At 39.5% G+C, this 20,819-nt stretch overlaps 1 protein-coding gene and 1 long non-coding RNA gene across 4 annotated transcripts in view; one reads left to right on the top strand and one right to left on the bottom strand.

Moving 5' to 3' along the window:
* Positions 1-20,819, top strand: part of LOC102996972 (uncharacterized) — a 52,267-nt gene that overhangs the window by 13,666 nt on the left and 17,782 nt on the right. The window contains exons 1-4 of one of the 3 annotated variants that reach the window (XR_003677853.2): positions 15,733-15,918; positions 16,087-16,322; positions 16,450-16,517; positions 18,292-18,922. This is a non-coding gene — a long non-coding RNA (uncharacterized lncRNA). Of the gene's footprint in view, positions 1-15,732; positions 15,919-16,086; positions 16,323-16,449; positions 16,518-18,291; positions 18,923-20,819 lie in introns of those variants that run through there. The other 2 variants (XR_448593.3, XR_003677854.2) reach the window with 2 other exon arrangements.
* Positions 16,353-18,288, bottom strand: LOC102996688 (transcription elongation factor A protein-like 3). Its single transcript, XM_007131169.3, is given in 4 exon segments — positions 16,353-16,382; positions 16,384-16,932; positions 17,301-17,370; positions 18,237-18,288. Coding segments are annotated over 4 exon segments (678 nt in total). The 5' UTR covers positions 18,266-18,288.

The following is a 20,819-nucleotide window of genomic DNA, read 5'->3' as shown; positions in this document are numbered from 1 at the left end:
AGAATGAGGAGTTTGGAGGTTGTATTCCCTGATTTTTCATCCCAGCTCCATCTTCCTGAGGGGAGGAGGGATTATTGTACTTATTTAGCTTAGATCAGGAGTGTCATGGCATCGGTGCATGATGGGTACTTCTTATCTGTAAGGCTAATTTTATTGTAATGAGAGCATAATGGTTACATTATTTTTATTGTAATGAGAGCAACAGGTTACATTCTGACATAGGAGATTCCAGTCTTTCCTCACTTTTCTTTGTCTGCTACCCGGACACTTATCACCTGAAATGTGTGGTTTCCTGTCAGTCTGGAGGTTCCTGCTTTCCTTTGTCTGCCTGTGGAACCCCACTGTTTACAAGGTGCATGCTTCCTGCCACCTGGCCCCTGCCCCCATTTCTCTGCTCATAGCTAGCTACCTGCCTGCTGTAATAATTTCTGAATCTGTTCACTTGGCTCCTCTGGATTCGAGTTACCATTGGGAGTCATTTCCTTAACCAATATAGCACTTAATAGTGTCACACATTTCTCTGAGGCTCTGTACATTTTTCTTCAACCTTCTTTCTCTCTGTTGTTCAGATTGATTAATATCTATCAGTTTATCTTCAGATTCACTAATTAGTCTGCCAGTTTAAATCCACTGTTGAATTTCTCATTTCAGTTATTGTACTTTTCAATTCCTGAATTTCCATTTGTTCTTTTTTTAAAAAATAATTTCTCTTTATTGGTTTCACATTGTCATCATATCTTCCTTTACCTCTTTAATCATGGTTCCTTTTAGTTCTGTGATTACATGTATAGCAGCTACTTTGAAGTCTTTGTTAAATCTGACATCTGTTCATTCTCATAGGCAATTTATGTTACCTGCTTTTACTCTGATGTATGACATACTTGCCTGTTTCTTTGCATGTCTCATAATTTTTTGTTGGAAACTGGACATTTTAGATAATATATTGTAGCAACTCCCCCTCCCCATCTGGGGCTTGTTATTGTTATTTTCATGTTTATTTGTTTAGTGACTAGCTAGAGAATTTTAGAGAATTTAGATTATTTTTGATGATCCAGCTGGTTTCTAAATAAATAATGCCTGTGCCCACATGCATAAGAGGTGTGAAACCTCTTGTGTTACTCCTCAGTGGGCACAGCTTTAGGTATGCCCACAGTCATCCTGGGATGACTGGTTTTGACAGGGCTCTCTATGTCCCTGACCATACACAGCTGTAAAACGCCACTGATTGCCTGCTGACTGCTCTCTTGTTTTCAACAAGGCCCTGAGGCATAAATTGTTCTGCAGACTGAGATTAATTCTGCCCCCAGGTCTCCTCCTAGCTCTCTCTTTCCCAGTTTCTCTCTGTTAAATGAGCTGACCTACAGTTTAGTCTGTATCTCCAATGAATCTACCAATGTCCTCTCAATTGCTTTTCACCATCTGTGGTGTTGTCTGACACCATTTCTGATACCAAAGGCAGTGTGTTTTTCAACACCAACCAATATTCTGATTCTTCAACTGGGTGTTCTGCAATTCAATTCAATTCTGACACTAACTCATCACAGGTTAAAGGCTCAGCCCTACAAGAATATCCCCACTTCAGACACCAGCCACAAATGGGGTGCCCTGGCTACCTACACTTCTGCCTAGCTGACTACAAATTTGGGGGTTCGCATGACCCCCTCCTCAGTTTCGATAATTTACCGGAACAACTCACAAAACTCAGGAAAATGCTTTAGTTACTAGTATTGGTTTATTTTAAATGATACAACTCAGGAACAGCTAAATGGAAGAGAGGCATAGGGCAAGGTATTGGGGGGAAGTAGAAATGCAGGGTTTCCTTGTCCTCTTTAGGCACACCACTTTCCCAGCACATTCATGTGTTCTCCAACCCAGAAGCTCCCCAAACCCTGTCATTTAGGGTGGTTTATGGACGTTTCATTACATAGGAATGATTGATTAAATCATTGACCAATGGTGATTGAACTCAATCTCCAGCCCTTCTTCCCTCTCCAGAGGTCAGGGAAGAGGGGCAGGGTGTTAGGACTGAAAGTTTTAGCTGTTGATTGAAAAACAATGCACAGCCTAACAGAGGAGAATTGTGTTTTATTCAGTGGCCTTACTGAGGACTATAGCCTGGGATACAGCCTCTCAGATAGCTCTGAGGAACTGTTCCAAAGAGATAAGGGAGGAGGCAGGATATATAGGAGTTTTTGCTGAAAAAAAAACAAAAACAAAAATAAACCCATGTACTCAAACGTCAAAAAGTTATTGCTAATCACAAAAACAGACATCTCAAGTTAATGATTTTAGTGCTTTTCTATATATCGGAAGATGCAAGAGTCTGGGCTCATTGAAATTTTTCCTTTGATATGAATCTTAACTACCTAGGGCCAATGTCCTGTTTTTCTTCATCCTGAATTCCCCTCAGGGTGCACTGTTGGGGGTGGCTGCAGTGGCTGATGGCTTGATAGTGGGCAATATCTTGTTTACCAGAATGGCAAGAAACTTTTTTTCTGTCCACACACCCCTCTAATAATTTATTTGGTCTTTGTGGCGGCCAGCCCCCATCCTGAAGCTATCTGGGGCCCCACCATGAGTCACCTCATTAGTATAAACTCAGATGTAATCAAAAGGGGCTCATTATGAATAACAAAAGACACTCCTATAAGTTAGGAAATCCCAAGAGTTTTAGGAGCCCTATGCCAGGAACTGGAGACAAAGACCCAATGTATATTTTTATTATACCACACAATACAACCTCCACTGTTTTCAAGAGCTCCTTTAGGCTTGATCTTCTTCACACTGTTAAACAAAGTCATTTCCTTTGGAATCAGATTTAGAGCTCTCTGTTTTACAGTCTGCTTCTCCCTCCAGGTAAAATATCTGAGCCATGCCTCTGGAGTTTGCAGTATTTATTTTATATTATTATAACAGGGAAGAACAAAATCTGACTCCATGATGGATCTGTTTCTTTTACTTTGACCTTAGCTTTCCATTGCTTTTGTTCTGTCTATAGCTATAGGCATACATGATGGCCTGCCTCGGGTAACCCTGCCCCTCTGCCTGAATATTAAACTAAAGTACCTTTGTTCAGCTTACAGGAAAACAGCCTAACCCTGCCCACCTGTGAATGGCTGCAGAAAAGAACAAACTAACACATACCCTACCTGAGACTGGCCAAAACCAGGAAATATTTTACAAGCCTTATGGCCTTTTTACTACTTCCTCACCTCCTCCCCATCTCTGTTCTATAAAAGAAACTAGCATCCAAACCCCGATAAGGACACTAGTCTGCCATCTTCTTGGATACCTGGCTTTCCAAATAAAGTCATATTCGTTGCCTCAACACCTAGTCTCCCGATTTATTGGCCTGTCGTGTGGCGAGCAGACCGAGCTTGGACTCAGTAACATTATCACATGATATCTTCAAATAATATTATATGACTTTGTGGATAATGGAATAACTTTACACCTGTGTATCCCCCTTCTGATCCTTTTTTCTATTGTTGTCTTACATTTTACTTCTACATGTGTTATAAACCCACAGTGCGTTATTATATTTATTACATAATAATTTCTCTTCAACAGTGTTATTGAATTATAATTTATATTCCATAAAAGTCACCCATGTACAGTGTACAAATCAATGGTTTTTAGTATATTCATAGGGTTGGGCAACCATCACACAATCTAATTTTAGAACATTTTTCGTTATTCTGAAAAGAAACCTGGTATCCATTACCAATCATACCCACCCTGCTGCCAGCCCCAAGCAACCACTAATCAACTTTCTGTCTCTATAGCTTTGCTGATATGACAATATCTTATAAATTAAGTAATAAAATATGGAGTATTTTGTGACTTCTTTCACTTAGCATATTGCTTTCAAGGTTCATCCATGTTCTAGCATATATCAGTACTTCTTCCATTTTATTGCCAGATATATTCTATTATATGATATACCACATATTGTTTATTCGGTTGATAGGCATTTGGGGTTTTCTTCCACTTTTTTATTGGCTATTATAAACAATGCTGCTATGACATTTTCCCTCAGGTATATACCAAGGAATGGAATTGCTGGGTCATATGAGAAGTCTATGTTTAACATTTTGAAGTACTGCCAATCTATTTTCCAAGTTGGGTTCAACATTTTAGATTCCCACCAGTTATGTTTGAGGGCTCCAGTTTCTCATTATCCTCACCAAAACATGTTATTTTCCATCCTTTTCATTTTAACCACCATATTGTATATGAAGAGTTTTCTCCTTTTGGTTCTGATTTGCATTTCCCCAACAACTAATGATGTTGAGCTTCTTTTCATGTGTCTATTGGTTATCTATATGTCTTTCATAAATACCTATTCAAGTATTTTGCCCATTTTTAATTGGGCTATTTGTCTTTTTATAGTTGAATTTCCAGAGTTCTTTATATATTCTGGAAATCAGTTCCTTATTGAATAAACAATTCACAAGTATTTTTTCCCACTCTGTGGGTTGTCTTTTCACTTTTCTTTCTTGCTTGCTTGCTTTTGGCTGAGTTGGGTCTTCATTGCTGCGTGCGGGCTTTCTCTAGTTGCAGCGAGCGGGGGCTACTCCTCATTGCAGTGTGTGGGCTTCTCATTGCGGTGGCTTCTCGTTGTGGAGCACAGGCTCTAGGCATGTGGGCTTCAGTAGTTGCAGCACACAGGCTCAGTAGTTGTGGCGCACGGGCTTAGTTGCTCTGCGACATGTGGGATCTTCCTGGACAAGGAATTGAACCCATGTCTCCTGCACTGGCAGGCGGATTCTTAACTATTGCGCCACCAGTGGTATCATTTGATGAACAAAAATTTTTTATTTTGATATCTCCTAATATATCTTACCTATTGTCACATATGCTTTTGTTGTCATATCTAAGAAAACATTATGAAACCTAAGGTCAGGAAGATTTACTTTTCTTCTAAGAGTTTTTATAATTTTAGCACTTGCATTAATATTTATAATCCATGTTGAGCTAATTTTGGTGTATGGTATGATGTAGTGGTCTAAATGAAATCTTTGGCATCTGGATATCCAATTGTTCTGTCACTATTAGTTTTAAAACAACTCTTTCCCCCTTTGAATTGTCTTGTTACATTTGTCAAAAATCCATTGACCCTAAATGTGAGGGTTTACTTTTGGACTCTTAATTCTTTTCCATTGATCTATATATCTATGCTTATGGCAGTACCACCCTGTCTTTTTAAAATTTATTTTTTATTGAAGTATAGTTGAATTACAATGTTGTGTTAATTACTGCTGTACAGCACAGTGACTCAGTTATACATATATATATGTGTATATACATATATATTCTTTTTCATATTCTTTTCCATTATGGTTTATCACAGGATATTGAATATAGTTCCCTCTGCTATACAATAAGACCTTGTTGTTTATCCATTCTATATATACCAGTTTACATCTGCTAATCCCAAACTCCCAATCCAACCCTCTCCCACCCCCCTCCCCCTTGGCAATCACCAGTCTATTCTCTATGTCCCTGATTCTGTTTCTTCTTCACAGATAGGTTCATTTGTGTCATATTTTAGATTCCACATATAAGTGATATCATATGGTATTTGTCTTTCTGACTTACTTCACTTAGTATGATAATCTCTAGTTGCATCCATGTTGCTGCAAATGGCATTATTTCATTCCTTTTTATGGTTGAGTAGTATTCCATTGTATATATGTGCCACATCTTCTTTATCCATTCATCTGTCAGTGGACATTTAGGTTGTTTCCATGTCTTGGCTATTGTGAATAGTGCTGCTATGAACATAGGGGTGCATGTATGTTTTTGAATTATAGTTTTGTTTCCAATGTCTTGATCTTTTACAATATCTGTAAGCATTTTTGAGATGAATAGAGCAGGTTTAGGATATGGTAAAAAGGATAGGTGAGCTTTAAATTGCTTCTAGAGTCACATTTCTGTTCTCGGAAAGACTCAATTTGTAAGACAAGTACAATTGTTTTTAATTCGTCAGAGAATTGGGTTGAAACCTGAGTGATATCAAGGGGCTAACCCACCAATCCAACTACAATACAATTTGCTTCTTTATATCAGGGAGAAGATATCCAACTAAGATGGAAATCAAAAGAGTCCTATGTCCTAGATTTAGAGCTGTGTATCTTTGGAATGTTTTTTTAAAATAAATAAATTTATTTATTTATTTATATTTTATTTTTGGCTACACTGGGTCTTTGATGCTGCACATGGGCTTTCTCTAGTTGTGGCGAGCAGGGGCTATTCTTTGTTGCGGTATGCGGGCTTCTCTTGTTGTGGAGCACAGGCTCTAGGCACATGGGCTTCAGTAGTTGTGGCACATGGGCTTAGTTGCTCCATGGCATGTGGGATCTTCCTGGACAACTAGGGCTCGAACCCGCATGTCCCCTGCATTGGCAGGAGGATTCTTTTATTTATTTATTTATTTTTCTATTTATTTTTGGCTGCATTGTGTCTTTGGTGCTGCACACAGGCTTTCTATAGTTGTGGCGAGCAGGGGCTACTCTTTGTTGCAGTACGCAGGCTTCTCATCGTGGTGGCTTCTCTTGTTGCGAAGCACAGGCTCTAGGCATGCGGGCTTCAGTAGTTGCAGCACACAGGCGCAGTAGTTGTGACTTGCCGGCTCTAGAGCGCAGGCTCAGCAGTTGTGGCACATGGGCTTAGTTGCTCTGTGGAATGTGGGATCTTCCCAGACCAGGGCTTGAACCCGTGTCCCCTACATTGGTGGGTGGAAGGGAAGTCCTGGTGTTTTAGTAAATCTTTTACTAAATCTGTCTGTTTTAGTAAATCTTTCCACAAAGACTTCAGAATGTTTCATTTTGTTTTTTCCACTCTGGGTACATAGTTCCATTTTAGCTTAGGGGAGAAGGCCTAAAAATGTTCCTGTCAGGCTGTGAATATCAGCTTCCAATTTGGCAAACTTCTGACCAGAGTTCTTTTAAAGAAAACTTTTCTCAAATATCTTGTAAGGTTTTTAGGTTTTTGAGGTTTTTAGAAATATTAAATATTCCTGGCAGTATTGAACTCTTTTTAAATTTATTTTTTCCTTTTACCTTTAAGCCGAATGTATTCCTATCAAGTTACTTCCAACTAAAATCAATAAGCCTTTTATGGCTTAACTGTGGACACATGAAGCTTCCCCAAAGATGGTGAAAAGATATAGTTCTCCCATGATCCAGGCCCACTTGCAAAGATAACCAAAAGAAAGAAAGACTTGGACAAGTCCCCTGAGAGCTGGCAACAGTCAGTAGGACACTAGCCATAAATGGAGTGAAACCCACATTTCTGTCTGGTCATATTCTTCGGGGCCCAAACCTGACGGTTGACCTGCCTGTACATGTAAGCAATGACTTGTGTGCCCCAACAGGAAGAAAGCCAAGCCAAGTCCTCAGTACACAAAATGAGAGACACACGGGAAAGTAATAGTTGTTCCTGGGATGGAAAGGATTGATAACAAATGGGTACCCCAAAACCAAACTCACAGGAGTCCGAATTTGGAAAAAAAGGGACACCATGAAATTTTACCTTCCTCTCTTAACTGGACACTACAGACTGAGATCCAGGAGAGCTGACTTTGGTCAGAATTCTTACCTTTCACTGGCTTCTGTCAGTTTTCCTGCGGTCTCATCTATAGGCTCCAGAGCAAGTGAGGTGTCCCAGAGGGTCCCATCTGTGTTATCAGAAATTGTAGGGGAGGAAAAATAATTTTCTCTCTACCCTTCTGAGTACTTGGCTGAGAATCATTTTTCTTTAGTGCACCTTGTAAATGGATGAGCTCATCTAGGTTAAAAGTTTCTCACTGTGGCCACTGTAATTAAAGATTGTCTTTGGTAAGGTTAAACCATTTTTTCAGACAAACACAGGTTCTGGGCCCATAATTTTTATACATATAGTTAGGTGGAATCCCAGATGGAGTAGTCCCTGACTCCTTGGACTCGAATGAACCAATATATTCTTTTTTCCTCTTAAAACCAAATTTATTTACCTGAGGCCTCACACTGGCCCAGTCCAGTTTAAGTCAGACCAGTCCAACTGCAGACCCAGTCTGGAAAAATAAATGCTCAAGTAAAGTCAGATCCTCATAATGCAAAAGCTATAGAGCTTGGATATCCATGAGGGACTTATTCACGACCTCCAGACACAGAAAGAAAGCAATGAGCACAATGGGATCAGCAGGTATCTACTCTTGCTAATTGCTCATTTCTCCTTAGGGCCATTGTTGATCTCCTTTGGATCCCACTTCTGACACCAGGACAATTAAAAGATCTGAAGAATATTAAAAATTTTAAGAGTTTATCTGAGCAAACATTGATTCAAATTGGGCTGTAAAAAAACAGAAGTTGTTAAAAGCACTCCACCAATGGGACCTAGGGGCAAGGATTTTATAGAGAAGACACAGAAGCAAAGCAAAAAAGTTATCTGATTTGCTATAGCTTAAGTGGTTGCATTATTTGGGAAAGCCTAGTTGGCTGCTTGTGATTAGTTGTTCTTATTTTATTTTAGTATTATTTTTTTTAATTTTTGAATTTTATTTTATTTATTTTTTTATACAGCAGGTTCTTATTAGTCATCAATTTTATACACATCAGTGTATACATGTCAGTCCCAATCGCCCAATTCATCACACCACCACCCCCACCACCCTGCCACTTTCCCCTCTTGTTGTCCATATGTTTGTTCTCTACATCTGTGTTCTTCTTAACTTTGAGAAACTTACAGGAACTGACTCTGGCTTAGGTTTTTATTTGCTTACATAGATTACCAAGTCATTAGAGCCACCTCAGTTTAATGGTCTCCTTGATTCATTACCATAACAGTATAGAAGATGAAAACTTCCCAATTGATTCTATGAAAGCAGTATCACTCTGATATCATAACCAGACTAGGTACAGCAACAACAAAAATACAGACCATTATTTTTCATGAATATAAATGCAATCCTCAACAAATTACCAGCAAGTTGAATCCAGCAATATATAAAAAGGATTATACACAATGACCAAGTGGAATTTATCCCATGAATGCAAGTTTGGTATAACACAAAATCAGTCAATATAAACCACCATATTAACATAATGAAGGCCCCAAACCACATGAGCATCTCAACAGATACAGAAAAAAAAAAACAACTTTTGACAAGAATCAGCACTTTTTCATGATAAAAATATTCAACAAACTAGGAATACAAGGAACTTCCTCAACTTGATAGAGGAAACCTACAAAAACATGCAACTGACATCATACATAAGGGTGAAACACTAAAAACTTTCCTTCTAAGAACTGAAACAAGAAAAGGATGTCTTCTATTGCCATTTCTAGAGGTTGTACTAGAGGTCTGGCCAAGGTAATTAGGCAAAAATAAATAAATAAATAGGCATCCAGTTAACAAAGGAAGAAGTAAAAGGATCTCTATTTGAAGATAACATAATCTTGTACATAGCAAATCCTAAGGAATCCATTAAAAAACTATGAGAACTAGGGCTTCCCTGGTGGCGCAGTGGTTGAGAGTCCGCCTGCCGATGCAGGGGACAAGGGTCCGTGCCCCGGTCCGGGAAGATCCCACATGCTGCGGAGCGGCTGAGCCCGTGAGCCATGGCCACTGAACCTGCGCGTCCGGAGCCTGTGCTCCCCAACGGGAGAGGCCACAACAGTGAGAAGCCTGCATACTGCAAAAAAAAAAACAAAAAAAAAAAACTATGAGAACTAATACATGAGTGGAACATTGTGGCAGGATACAGTATCAATATACAAAAATCAATTGTATTTCTTTACAATAGAAATTAACAATCTGAAAATGAACGGAAGAAAATGATTCCATTTACGATGACATCAAAAAGAAAAAATATTTTTAGGGATATGTTTAACAAAAGAAAGTCCAGGCTTATAAATTGAAAATACAGAATGTTGTTGAACATATGTATATGTATAACTGATTCACTTTGTTGTAAAGCAGAAACTAACACACCATTGTAAAGCAATTATACTCCAATAAAGATGTTAAAAAAAATTAAAGAAGACCTAAATAAATGGAAATAAATCCCATGTTCATGGATTAAAAGACAGTATTGTTCTAATGGTAATATTACTAATTGACCTACAGATTCAATGCAATCCGTATTAAAATCACATCTAGCTTTTATGTAGAAAATGACAAGGTGATTTCAAAATCAAAGGATCCAGAATAGACAAAACAATCTTAGTATAGAAAGAATAAAATAGGATATCCTGTACTTCTTAATTTCAAAACTTACTACAAAACGACAGTAATCAAGGCAGGGTGGTACAGCAACTAGAGATTATCATACTAAGTGAAGTAAGTCAGAAAGAAAAAGACAAATACCATGTGATATCACTTATATGTGGAATCTAAAATATGACACAAATGAACCTATCTATGAAAAAGAAACACAATCAGGGACATAGAGAATAGACTGGTGGTTGCCAAGGGGGAGGGGGGTGGGAGAAGGTTGGATTGGGAATTTGGGATTAGCAGATGCAAACTGATATATATAGAATGGATAAACAACAAGGTCTTACTGAATAGCACAGGGAACTATATTCAGTATCCTGTGATAAACCATAATGGAAAAGAATATGAAAAAGAATGTATATATATATGTATAACTGAGTCACTGTGCTGTACAGCAGTAATTAACACATTGTAATTCAACTATACTTCAATACAAAATAAATTTTAAAAATTTAGTTATAGAATTTCTATTTCATGTTTTTTATAATTTCCAGTTACCTGCTGAAATTTTCAATCATGTCTTTTATCTCCTATTTAGTAAGAAAAATTATTATTATTATTATTATTATTATTATTTAATTTTCTTGTTTGGCTGATCCGCAGAGCATGCGGGATCTTAGTTCCCCAACCAGGGATCAAACCTGCACCCCCTGCAGTGGAAGCGTGGAGTGTTAACCTCTGGACTGCCAGGGAAGTCCCAGAAAATTTATTTTTAAATTGAGTCTTATAATTCCAGTGTCTGGAACTCCTATAGATCTGTATTTGCTGTGTGTTGTTTCTGGTGAGTTTTTTTTTTTTTTCATGTTGTTTGTGATCATTTTGTACCTGTCTACCTTTTACTGTGTAGACAGACTGTTGATCAAATTGACTGTAGGCTTAGGATAATGTAAACTTGTTGCAGAGAAAATTTACTCTTGTTTATGCCATGTGCCTGTAATCATGGAATTCAGAATCCCCTGAATCTTAATATAGGAATTTGGATAATTAAAAGTTGAGCTGTTGAGCTGTTGATCCAGTAAAAAAAAAAAAAAAAAAAAAGTTCTCTCAGAAATATAGAAACTAGCCCAAAAGTTTTTCAAGTTCATGTGGTCTAGGATAATCTTTGGTAAATAAAAGCTAGTTTAACTTTGTTGGTTTAATTAAAACAGGCACGTCTTCAGGGTTATCAGCCTTAAATATAATGCAAACATACAGCTTTTATTCTAGCCAGGTTTACTAAAAGTCATGTTATTTCTGTTACAGGATTTGTTAGCAAGAAAAATAAGTTGATGGTTAGCTGTTTAATGCCTCATGAAATTTTCATGAGTAACCTAAACAGATGAATTATATAGCTGTAATTAAAAGTTTATATGTGAATTTTTCAACAGTAATTATATTTTATGGTATGTCTACTTAAAAATAGTTTCAAAAATCTTTTTGATAACTTGAAACCTTAAAGTTACACTAACTAATGATGGATATGCATTGAATATCTAGATCATTTTCAAATAAAATAAAATACTGAAACTACTGAGCATAGGTTTATCTACTTTGGCATCTTCTTATAAAGGAACTGAAGATATTTCTATCTATCAGCAAACATGTGTTGTGCCATACTGCAAATTTTACTATCAGGAAGGATATACTTTTAGAAATTATGAAATATATTTTTAAATTTACCAATCCATAGAATGGTTGTGTAACAGGCAGTCCACAATTGCTTACTTTTTAGTTTCACTAGAAATTAAGGTTTCTAAGGGTTAAGAAAGCTAATCAATATATGTAATTAAAAATACTAGGGCTTCCCTGGTGGCGCAGTGGTTGGGAGTCCGCCTGCCGGTGCGGGGGACGCGGGTTCGTGCCCCGGTCTGGGAGGATCCCACATGCCGCGGAGCGCCTGGGCCCATGAGCCATGGCCGCTGAGCCTGCGCGTCCGGAGCCTGTGCTCCGCAACGGGAGAGGCCACAACAGTGAGAGGCCCGTGTACCCCGCCCCCCAAAAATAGTAGAAATAATAAGGGTGAAAGGAAACAACTGTGTATGAAAAGTAGGTAAGGAAAATAGGATGTGTGTTTTGGATAAGAAGAGGTATGAAAGACATGTTTTTGTTAAGGGAAAAAGAGTAATTTTGTTCTAAAGTAGAATTACTGGGTGTTCCAGAATGAGAAAGAGGAAAATACAGGGGAAAAAAACCTGAGTGGGTAGAACATTTGAGGAAAAGGAATCTTGGGAAAGGAATTTTATGTGTGGTCCAGCTGGCTAAGATTAGAATGGATTTATTTGTAAGTTTTTAAAGAATGAGGCTTAATATCAAAAGTACACTTGTGCAGGGACTTCCCTGGAGTTCCAGTGGTTAAGACTCCGCACTTCCCCTGCAGGGGGCACAGGTTCGATCCCTGGTTGGGGAATTAAGATCGCACATGCCACGCAGCGCAGCCAAAAACGAAAAAAAAAGGACACTGGTGCAAAATTAGAGTTTGGTTTTCTCTCTGTTAAAAAGAAAAAGTGTTTGGACTATTGGTCTTCTCTTGATAAGAGATTGTGAAATGTTTCTCTTTACCTTTTGGGTAATCTGCCTGGAAAGCAAAGATTTTGTCTTACCAAAATAATTTTTTGTGCTTCATATTATCTTTATCAGATCTTTGATTACATGGGAGAATTGAGTCTTCTCAATGTGAAAAGAGCTATATTTTTTCACAGTTTTGTAACCTTCTGTATTTACCTTAAAAATCTTTTATTGTCACTTTGGTTAAATGGTTAAATAGATAATTAAGTATTGTTTCATATTGATCTGTGATCCTGTTTAATCAAAGGTTCAAACTTTTGGAATTTTTGACAACTTCCCAAAATCAAATTCTAAATGGAGTCTTTTTGACCTCAAACTATTTTTGAGATTTCCCAGCGGGTACTTAGAAAATCTCAAAAAAAATCATATCTCACCTTATAAAAGAGATATTAAAACAATTAGGTTTATTTGGTATGTTAAATTACGTGGAAAACATTGTCAAATAAGTATTAAGCCGTCTTAGATTATATATGTATGTGTATATGTTATTAGTATAGATATTCCAGACTTGTTTGAAGTTCATAGAAATTTTTCAATACCCTCATTGTTCCGTTATTATCTTAAATTGTCATATGGCATGGATTCAAGTCATATGCTAATCCAGGATTACCCTTTTTTCCCTAATTTTTTAATGATATCTTAAATTTTATTGTCCGCATATAAATGTTTTATCATTAGCATTTGCCTTTTCCCCTTTCTTAGTAGGAGAAATCTCTGGAGCCTATTAAGTATATAGTGGCAGAAAGTTAATTTCAAAAAAAAAATCATTAAACCACTTCAGAATTAATAAGCAATAATATTTTACTCTGAACCTACAAACTATTCCATATTTCTCCTATTTTTAAATGAAGTTTTAATTTTAATTTAATTTAATTTTATTTTTCTGGCCACACCACATGGCTTATGGGATTTTAGTTCCCCTGACCAGGGATCGAACCTGGGCCCTTGGCAGTGAGAATGCAGAGTTCTAACCACTGGACCACCAGGAATTCCCTAAATGAAGTTTTTATAATTTTGCATTTCACATTTTGTTCTGTAAGCCATTTTGAATTCATGCTTTGTATATGGTGTGAGGTAAGGGTACTTTTTTGTATATTGATGTCTGCTATAGACTGAATGTTTGTGTAACCCTGAAATTCATCCAATTGGATGGTATTTGGAATTACCAAATAATTGGATGGTAATTGGCAATTCGGCCATGCAGGTGGAGCCCTCATGAATGGGATTCATTTCATTACAAAAGAGACCCAGAGAGCTTCCTTGCCCCTTCTGCCATGTGAAGACATCTGGTTATGAACTAGGAATCTGACCCTCACTAGACACCAGATCTGCCAGCATCTTGATCGTGGGCTTCCCAGACTCCAGAATTATGAGAAATTCCAGTCTGTGGTATTTTTGTTATAGCAGCCCAAACTGACCAAGACAACATTCAATTGTTCCAGCATCATTTCTTGAAAAGTCTTCACTGAATTCCTTTGGGTCCTTTTTAAAAAATGAATTGACCATATATATGTAGGTCTACTTTTGGACTGTGTTTTATTCCATCAATCTATATGTTTGTCCTTATGCAAATACTACAGTCTTGATTAATGTAGCTTTATAGTTAGCCCTGAAATCAGGTAGTGAGTCCTCTAACTTTGTTCCTTTGCTTTTCCATAGAACCTTTAGAATCGCAGTTTGCTGAGGTTTCTATTGGGATGGCATTGAATTTTTTTATAGATCACTTTTGGAGAGAATTACCATATTAACACATTGAGCCTTCTAATCCATGAACAGTGTATCTTTTTAAACTCAGGGCTCCTGATTCAATCATAATTTATTAAGTATATGTGTCAAGTACAGTGTAAGGGATGTTAGGATGAATAAAAAAGTGTTTGGAAAAAGCAACATACTAGTGGGTTAAATAAAAATGCCGAACATTGAGAGTTTTTAATATTTTTAAGAGCACTGTTACACTTCTCAGTTGGAATTGGTTTGGAATGGGAAGGGATATTTTCAGCTTGAAACTCACTTGTGTAACCCTCTCTGATTATGTGTGGACAAGTCCTTTGATTTTGTGTAGGAAGCCAACCAGGAGACTTTTTAGAGCGAAAACTGACACTAAGAAAGGTATGTAAATTTACATGTGGCTTCCCTGAGGTACTGTGGTGTGTAGTTCAAATAATCATCCACTATCTCGTCCACAGATTTGTCTCAGGATACAACCCCCAGTGGACCCAAAATATATGAGTCAAGAGATAAGAAACTACTATAAGCAAATATAAAATGAACTAAAAATGTTAATGACTACTTTGTTAAGAACTATGCAATATAGTGGAGGCCAAACAGGCCTGGGGCAGTACCACCAGGGTAGATACAACTCTGAAGTTGGAAGAGGGGGTTAACCTACATTCCTATAGGAGTCAAATAGGGGCTTTGGCCCTTTGGGAACTATAGGGAATCAGAGGGGCTTTGTCACCATGAGGACTCCATCATATCAGTAGCTGTCAGCAAAGGGTACAGGGCACAACAGGAGTGCCCAGCAGATATGGTAGTATCCAGAGAAGAGTGGCAGTCTCTTCTCAGCTACTTGGACTTGTTCCTGGGCATAGGTGAGACCTACTCTCAGCCCTCCCCTGAGTGTCTGACAAGGTCCAAGGTCCTACTGCTACAAAGGAGCCCACCCAATACAGACAAGTTTTATTCCCATTTCACAGATGACAAGACTGACCTTTAGAGCACTGGATCTGTTACAACTGTCAGGTTGATTCCTCTAGCTATGAGTCCCAGAGGTAATGTTTTACTTATCATTTTACATTCTGACAACAGGAATTTTAAGTGTCTTCATTGCCCTCATAAGCTCACTGAACATTTCAATTGTTTATCATGTATTGATTTCTAGATTTTTTATTATGACAAACATAATCCATATCATTTAAGAAAAAGTGGAGATGAGTGAGCAAAGAAAAAGAGAATCATACATGTTGGGAGCCATAGGATGGTAGAGGACCCAGGAGAAGGTGTAGCAGTGCCCACTGACATGGTTACAACTAGGGGAAGACAGGGGATGGGCACACCTGCAAGGGAATGGCATGGAGGTACCATCAGGCGATTGGATTCATTTTTGAGTGCAGGTGAGACCTATTTTCTGGCAAAAACCATTGCCTCCTTTTTAGTGCAAACATTTTCCGAGTTTTCTCTGTGCACAAATGTATTGTGCAAATGTTTATATTTTTACAAAATTGGGCTGATACCATATATTTGGTTCTGAAAACTGTTTTTTCTTTATTGTTATTTTACAGTGTACCATGAACATCTCTTCCATGCACGTGGGTGAAAATCCCCTACTGAAACACAGAGAGCACTGTAGTTGGATCAAAAGCCTGCTGGTAACGAGAGTGACACCTAAAGCAAAGTATCAGCTTAAGGTTAAAGCACATAGCCTGGCAAATGCCTGCCAGGGAAAGCAGGGTCAGCGATATTCTCATCAGAGGAGTCAGAATTGAAGGCCAAAGGCATTAAAGATATGGGATATCATGTAAGCCCCTCTGGCCTCTACCTCCACCCCTCATTCCCCTGGCACCCCGTTGGGCCCTTGGGGTGAATGGATCCTGTACATCTCTTTGCATCCAATGAAAGTCACCTATTTTCTGTCTTTTCCTTAGCTCTTCCTGAGCCCTCGACATATCTGCACATTCTCTCATCATCTCTTCACTGCCCAGATGCCTTTCCTGTAAGTTGTCCTGATAGTCCTTGGGGGAATCGTCCGTCCCCCTGACCGTTTTTCTTTTTGCTTTCCGGGGTACATAGTCTTCAGCAGGGCACTTTTCAGCAGCCCGCGGCTGACTCTCTGGCTTTGCCTGGGATTCCCGCTTGCCTTCACCGTGTGGTTTTCCCTCAGCTTCAGACTTGCCCTGCTTTTCTCGCTTCCCCTCATCTTCTGGCTGTCCGTCCTCTTCTGGCCGTCCCTCATTCTGGAGCTCTCCCTCGTGTTCTGACTTCCCCTCCACTTCTTGCTTTTCTTCCTCATCTGACTTTCCTTGATTTTCAGGCTCCACTTCATTTTCTGGCTTTCCTTCGCTTTCCAGCTTTCCTTCATTTTCATTGCAGAGTTTTTCCATGTTGAGATGTCCCCTCGTTTTCCTGTCCTGGGGGATGGGATGGGGTGGGGTGAGGGGAGAGAGACAAGAGGAAACAAGGGAGACTGAGGGCTTGGGGGTGGAATGCAGGTCCGGATAGTACTGGCATCTCACCCTTGTCAGCGTTCCCCTGACCTGGCCCAGCCTAGTGTGCCTTCTGGCCACCCTTTACCCCACCATTCCTCCTGCACTGAGAGCCAACCATTTCCTTGGCAGGCCCTGCCACCTTGTACCATCCTTCAGCGTGGCAGAAAGTGTGTATATTACATATGGTGGGGGGATGGGCAGTGGGGCCCTCAAATTCTGCCCAAGCTGTGCCCTCCACACCTGGCCCCCAGCCCTGTGCCTGTCCAGTGCCTCTCCCTCCTTTCGCTGACCTGCAGGGATTCTGGACAGGTTCCTCCTCCTTTTCTAGCCTTGCAGAGTGCTGGGAACAGACATGCAGACCTGTAGACAGAGAGGAGACAGAGAGGGGCTGCAGGGTCAGTGGACTGAAGTCCCTTTCCTGAATTTGGGCCCTCCTCATGCAACGTTTCCTCCCCCACCTCCCCTGCATCCAAGCTGCCATTACTTTTCAGGCCTCAGGCACCAGACCAGGATGCTTTCCAAACTATTTTGGATCTCTGGGTCTTCCTCCCCTGCAAGCAATCTGCCCCACCCCCAACCCTTTACGCTGAAGTCAATATTTCCTCCTGGGTGGAGAGTGTGAAAGGGAGTTATTTTCAGAATTTGTCTACGTTTCACTGTCGCACTGAGAGGGCGCACTCCCCCCGCATTTCAGGCTCAAAAATGGATGGAGGGCGCAGAGGAGGGGCGTCGAAGAGGCTGCGGGGCCAGTTGCAGGGTCCTCCCTCCCCACCTGCCCACGCTGCGCCCCGTGCCCCTCCTCACCCATCTCGGGACCCCTTCCCCTCTCCCCGCTGCTCCCGGATCCTAGTCCCATCCGCTTCCACCCCCACCCGGGCCGCCAGCAGCGCCCACCTTCACACTGACCTGCAGCGCCTGGGCCGGGCCTGCGCCTCCTCTAGCTCGCCTAAGCCCGCCACCCGGACAGCTTGGGGAGCTGGTTCCGCGCGGGCGACGGGACCAGACCTCCGGGCGGGTGGGGGGGCGCGGGGGCTGCTGCCCACGTCGGCGCCCTGCCGGTCACGTGAGCGCCGCGTCACCCGAGCCCGTTTCCCCCCCGCCCCGCCCCCTCACCTACATCCCACAGGGACCGGACAGCTGCGGACGAGCTAGGGGGGAGGGTGTGGAAAAGGGGGAGTTACCAACAGAGCAGGTCGGGGGAGGCTTCCTGACTGCAGGTGCTTTACCTGGCGCAACTCAGGTTCTCGCTCAGCATCCATCTGAGATGCCCTTTATCCCCAGTTGTGACAGCTGATCACAGGGAGGGTACCCGACTTCGCCAAGAGCGTTCCACACGGAGCCCCACAGCCCGCTTTCAAGACCAGCTCCGTCTGACTCCAGAGCCCTGGTCGTGGTGCCCGCCAGGAAGCTGTGCTGCCTCCTTGAGTAGCAGCTATGTCCTGAGCCTCTGCTCTTCTCAGTCCATGTGTTCTCGCTCCCTGGCTGATCTCTGTTCATTTCCCTCTAAACACAGATGATTTCCAAATCTACATATCCAGGTTATTCCCTCCCTGAGTCTCAGACCCATTTTTGCTTTCCCACCAGCAATATAGGAGAGTGCTTTTTTCCCCACACCCTTTCCATCATAGTGTGTGACATACTTTCTATTTTTCACTAATATGGTAGGTGAGAAGTATTATATCAATGGCATTTTATTTTGCATTTCTGTTTAACAACAGTTTAAATATCATCGTGAATTGTCTGTTCATGTCTGTTCCACATTTTTCTATTGGGTTGTTGGTCCTTCACACTTTTCAAGTGTTCTTTACACATTAACTATATTAGGCCTTTATCTGTTATATAAGTTGCAAATATTTGCTTCCAGTTTGTTAGTTGCCTTTTGACTTTATGATGTATTTCTGCCATGCATTAAAAAAAGTAGTCACATTTATTAGACTTTTCTTTTATTGCATCTAGATTTTGATTCATAGTTAAGAACTCTTTTCCTACATGAGGTGAAAGAAGAATTCACCATGTCTTCTTTTAGTACTCATAAGGTTAGCTGTATTTGTCTTGAGGTCATCTGTGGTTAAGGAATAAAGGTGAGGAATAAACCAGTGTCAAAGTGAGTTGAATAATCAGCAGACTCAAAGCACTAGAGTAACAAAAATCAAAGCCCAAGGCTTATTAAAAGGGGAGGGGTTTCCTAGGAACTTCAAATGTTTCACTTTAAGGGTAACTGTAAACTGAAAATAAACTAGCCCTCACAAAGTTTTTTAGCTTGGCTTTGCAACATCTAGGTGGACTAGTAAAGTTTAAGTTTTGAGTATAGATTAAGGTGGTTTTAGACAGGAAGCATCCTTACAGACCTGACCAATGCAAACAAAATCTTCTCTGGAGGACGATTCCATCATCCTAGGCCTCAAATTATTTCAACGAACAGTTGTTTAAATACAATGCCCATACACAAAGATAAGCAGCAACACAAAGACAAAACCCATCATAGGTAAAAAGCACCAGAGAGAATAGACAACACAAACAGATCCATTAGCTTTGAATTATTTGAATTATCAGATACAGACTACTAAACCACAATGCTTACTGTATTCAGATAAATAAAATCCAATCTTGAAAATTTCAACAGAGAACAAGAAATCAGAGAAAGTAAGAAAAAAAAAAAACCTCCAAAACTAAAAAGTAACTAAGCTGAAATTAGAAACTCAGTGTATGGCCTTAACAGCAGATTAGATGCAGCCCAAGAGAGAATTAAAGAACTAGAAATTCTATTCAGATGAAATTATCCATAAGGCTGCAGGGGTAGTCAAAAAGATGGAAAATACAGACAGGAGGGTATGATAAGGTCTGATGCATGTTTAATTGGAGTTCCAGAAGGAAAAGAGAAATGGAATTGCTAAGAGGCAATCTAAAGAATTAATGGCTGAGGATTATTCAAAACTGATGAAAGACATTGATCCATAGATCCAAGGAGTCCAACAAATCCGAAACAGCATAAATAAAAATAAACTCACATATAGAATGCATAATAGTGAACTTACAGAGAATCCAAGACAAAGAGAAAAATCATAAAGGTAGCCAAAAAAAAAAAAATAGAGTATGCCTCAAAAGGAACAAAAGTTAGGCTAATTACTAGCTTTGCAACAGCAATGATGAAAGCATGAATATGGTGAAATGACATCTTTAGTATTCTGAAAGAAAATCACTGCCAACCAAGAAATTAATAACCAGCAAAAATACCCTTCAAAAATGAAGGTGAAATAAAAGCTTTACAAATAAAAACAGAGAGAGTTTCCAGCAGCAGGCATAAACCAAAGTAAGTACTGAATTCTACAGGGCATTTTTCAGATAACAGGAAAATGATCTCAGATGGAAGACTCGGGGTGAAGAAAGGAATAAAAAGCAATTAAAAGGCTAAATATCTATATAAATTTAAATCAATATTATATAAAATAATATTGTTAATTCATATTGACAACATAAGAGTCAAGAGAGCTAGAGTAAAAGTATTTAAAGTTCTGGCATTATCTAGGGAGTGTGTAAAAGTATAAGTTAATATTAGTCAAGACTTTAATAAGTCAAAACTGTATGCTATAATTGCCAGATAACTATTAAGGAAGAGTAAGAGTGTAAAACTTCTAAGCTAATAGAGGGGCAAAAATAAGAAAATAACCAATCCTAAAGAAGAAAAAACTAACATAAATCAGGTGGGACATAGAGACAGAACTTGGTACAATGGTTATATCCAGTATTAATATCAGTAAGTATATTAAATATAAATGGTTTACAGGAAACAATTAAAAAACCAAGATTTT

Source organism: Physeter macrocephalus, chromosome 21, assembly GCF_002837175.3.
Source record: "Physeter macrocephalus isolate SW-GA chromosome 21, ASM283717v5, whole genome shotgun sequence".
NCBI lineage: Eukaryota > Metazoa > Chordata > Mammalia > Artiodactyla > Physeteridae > Physeter > Physeter macrocephalus.
The sequence above is the reverse complement of the archived record's forward strand: the minus strand, read 5'-3'. Positions and strand labels throughout refer to the sequence as shown.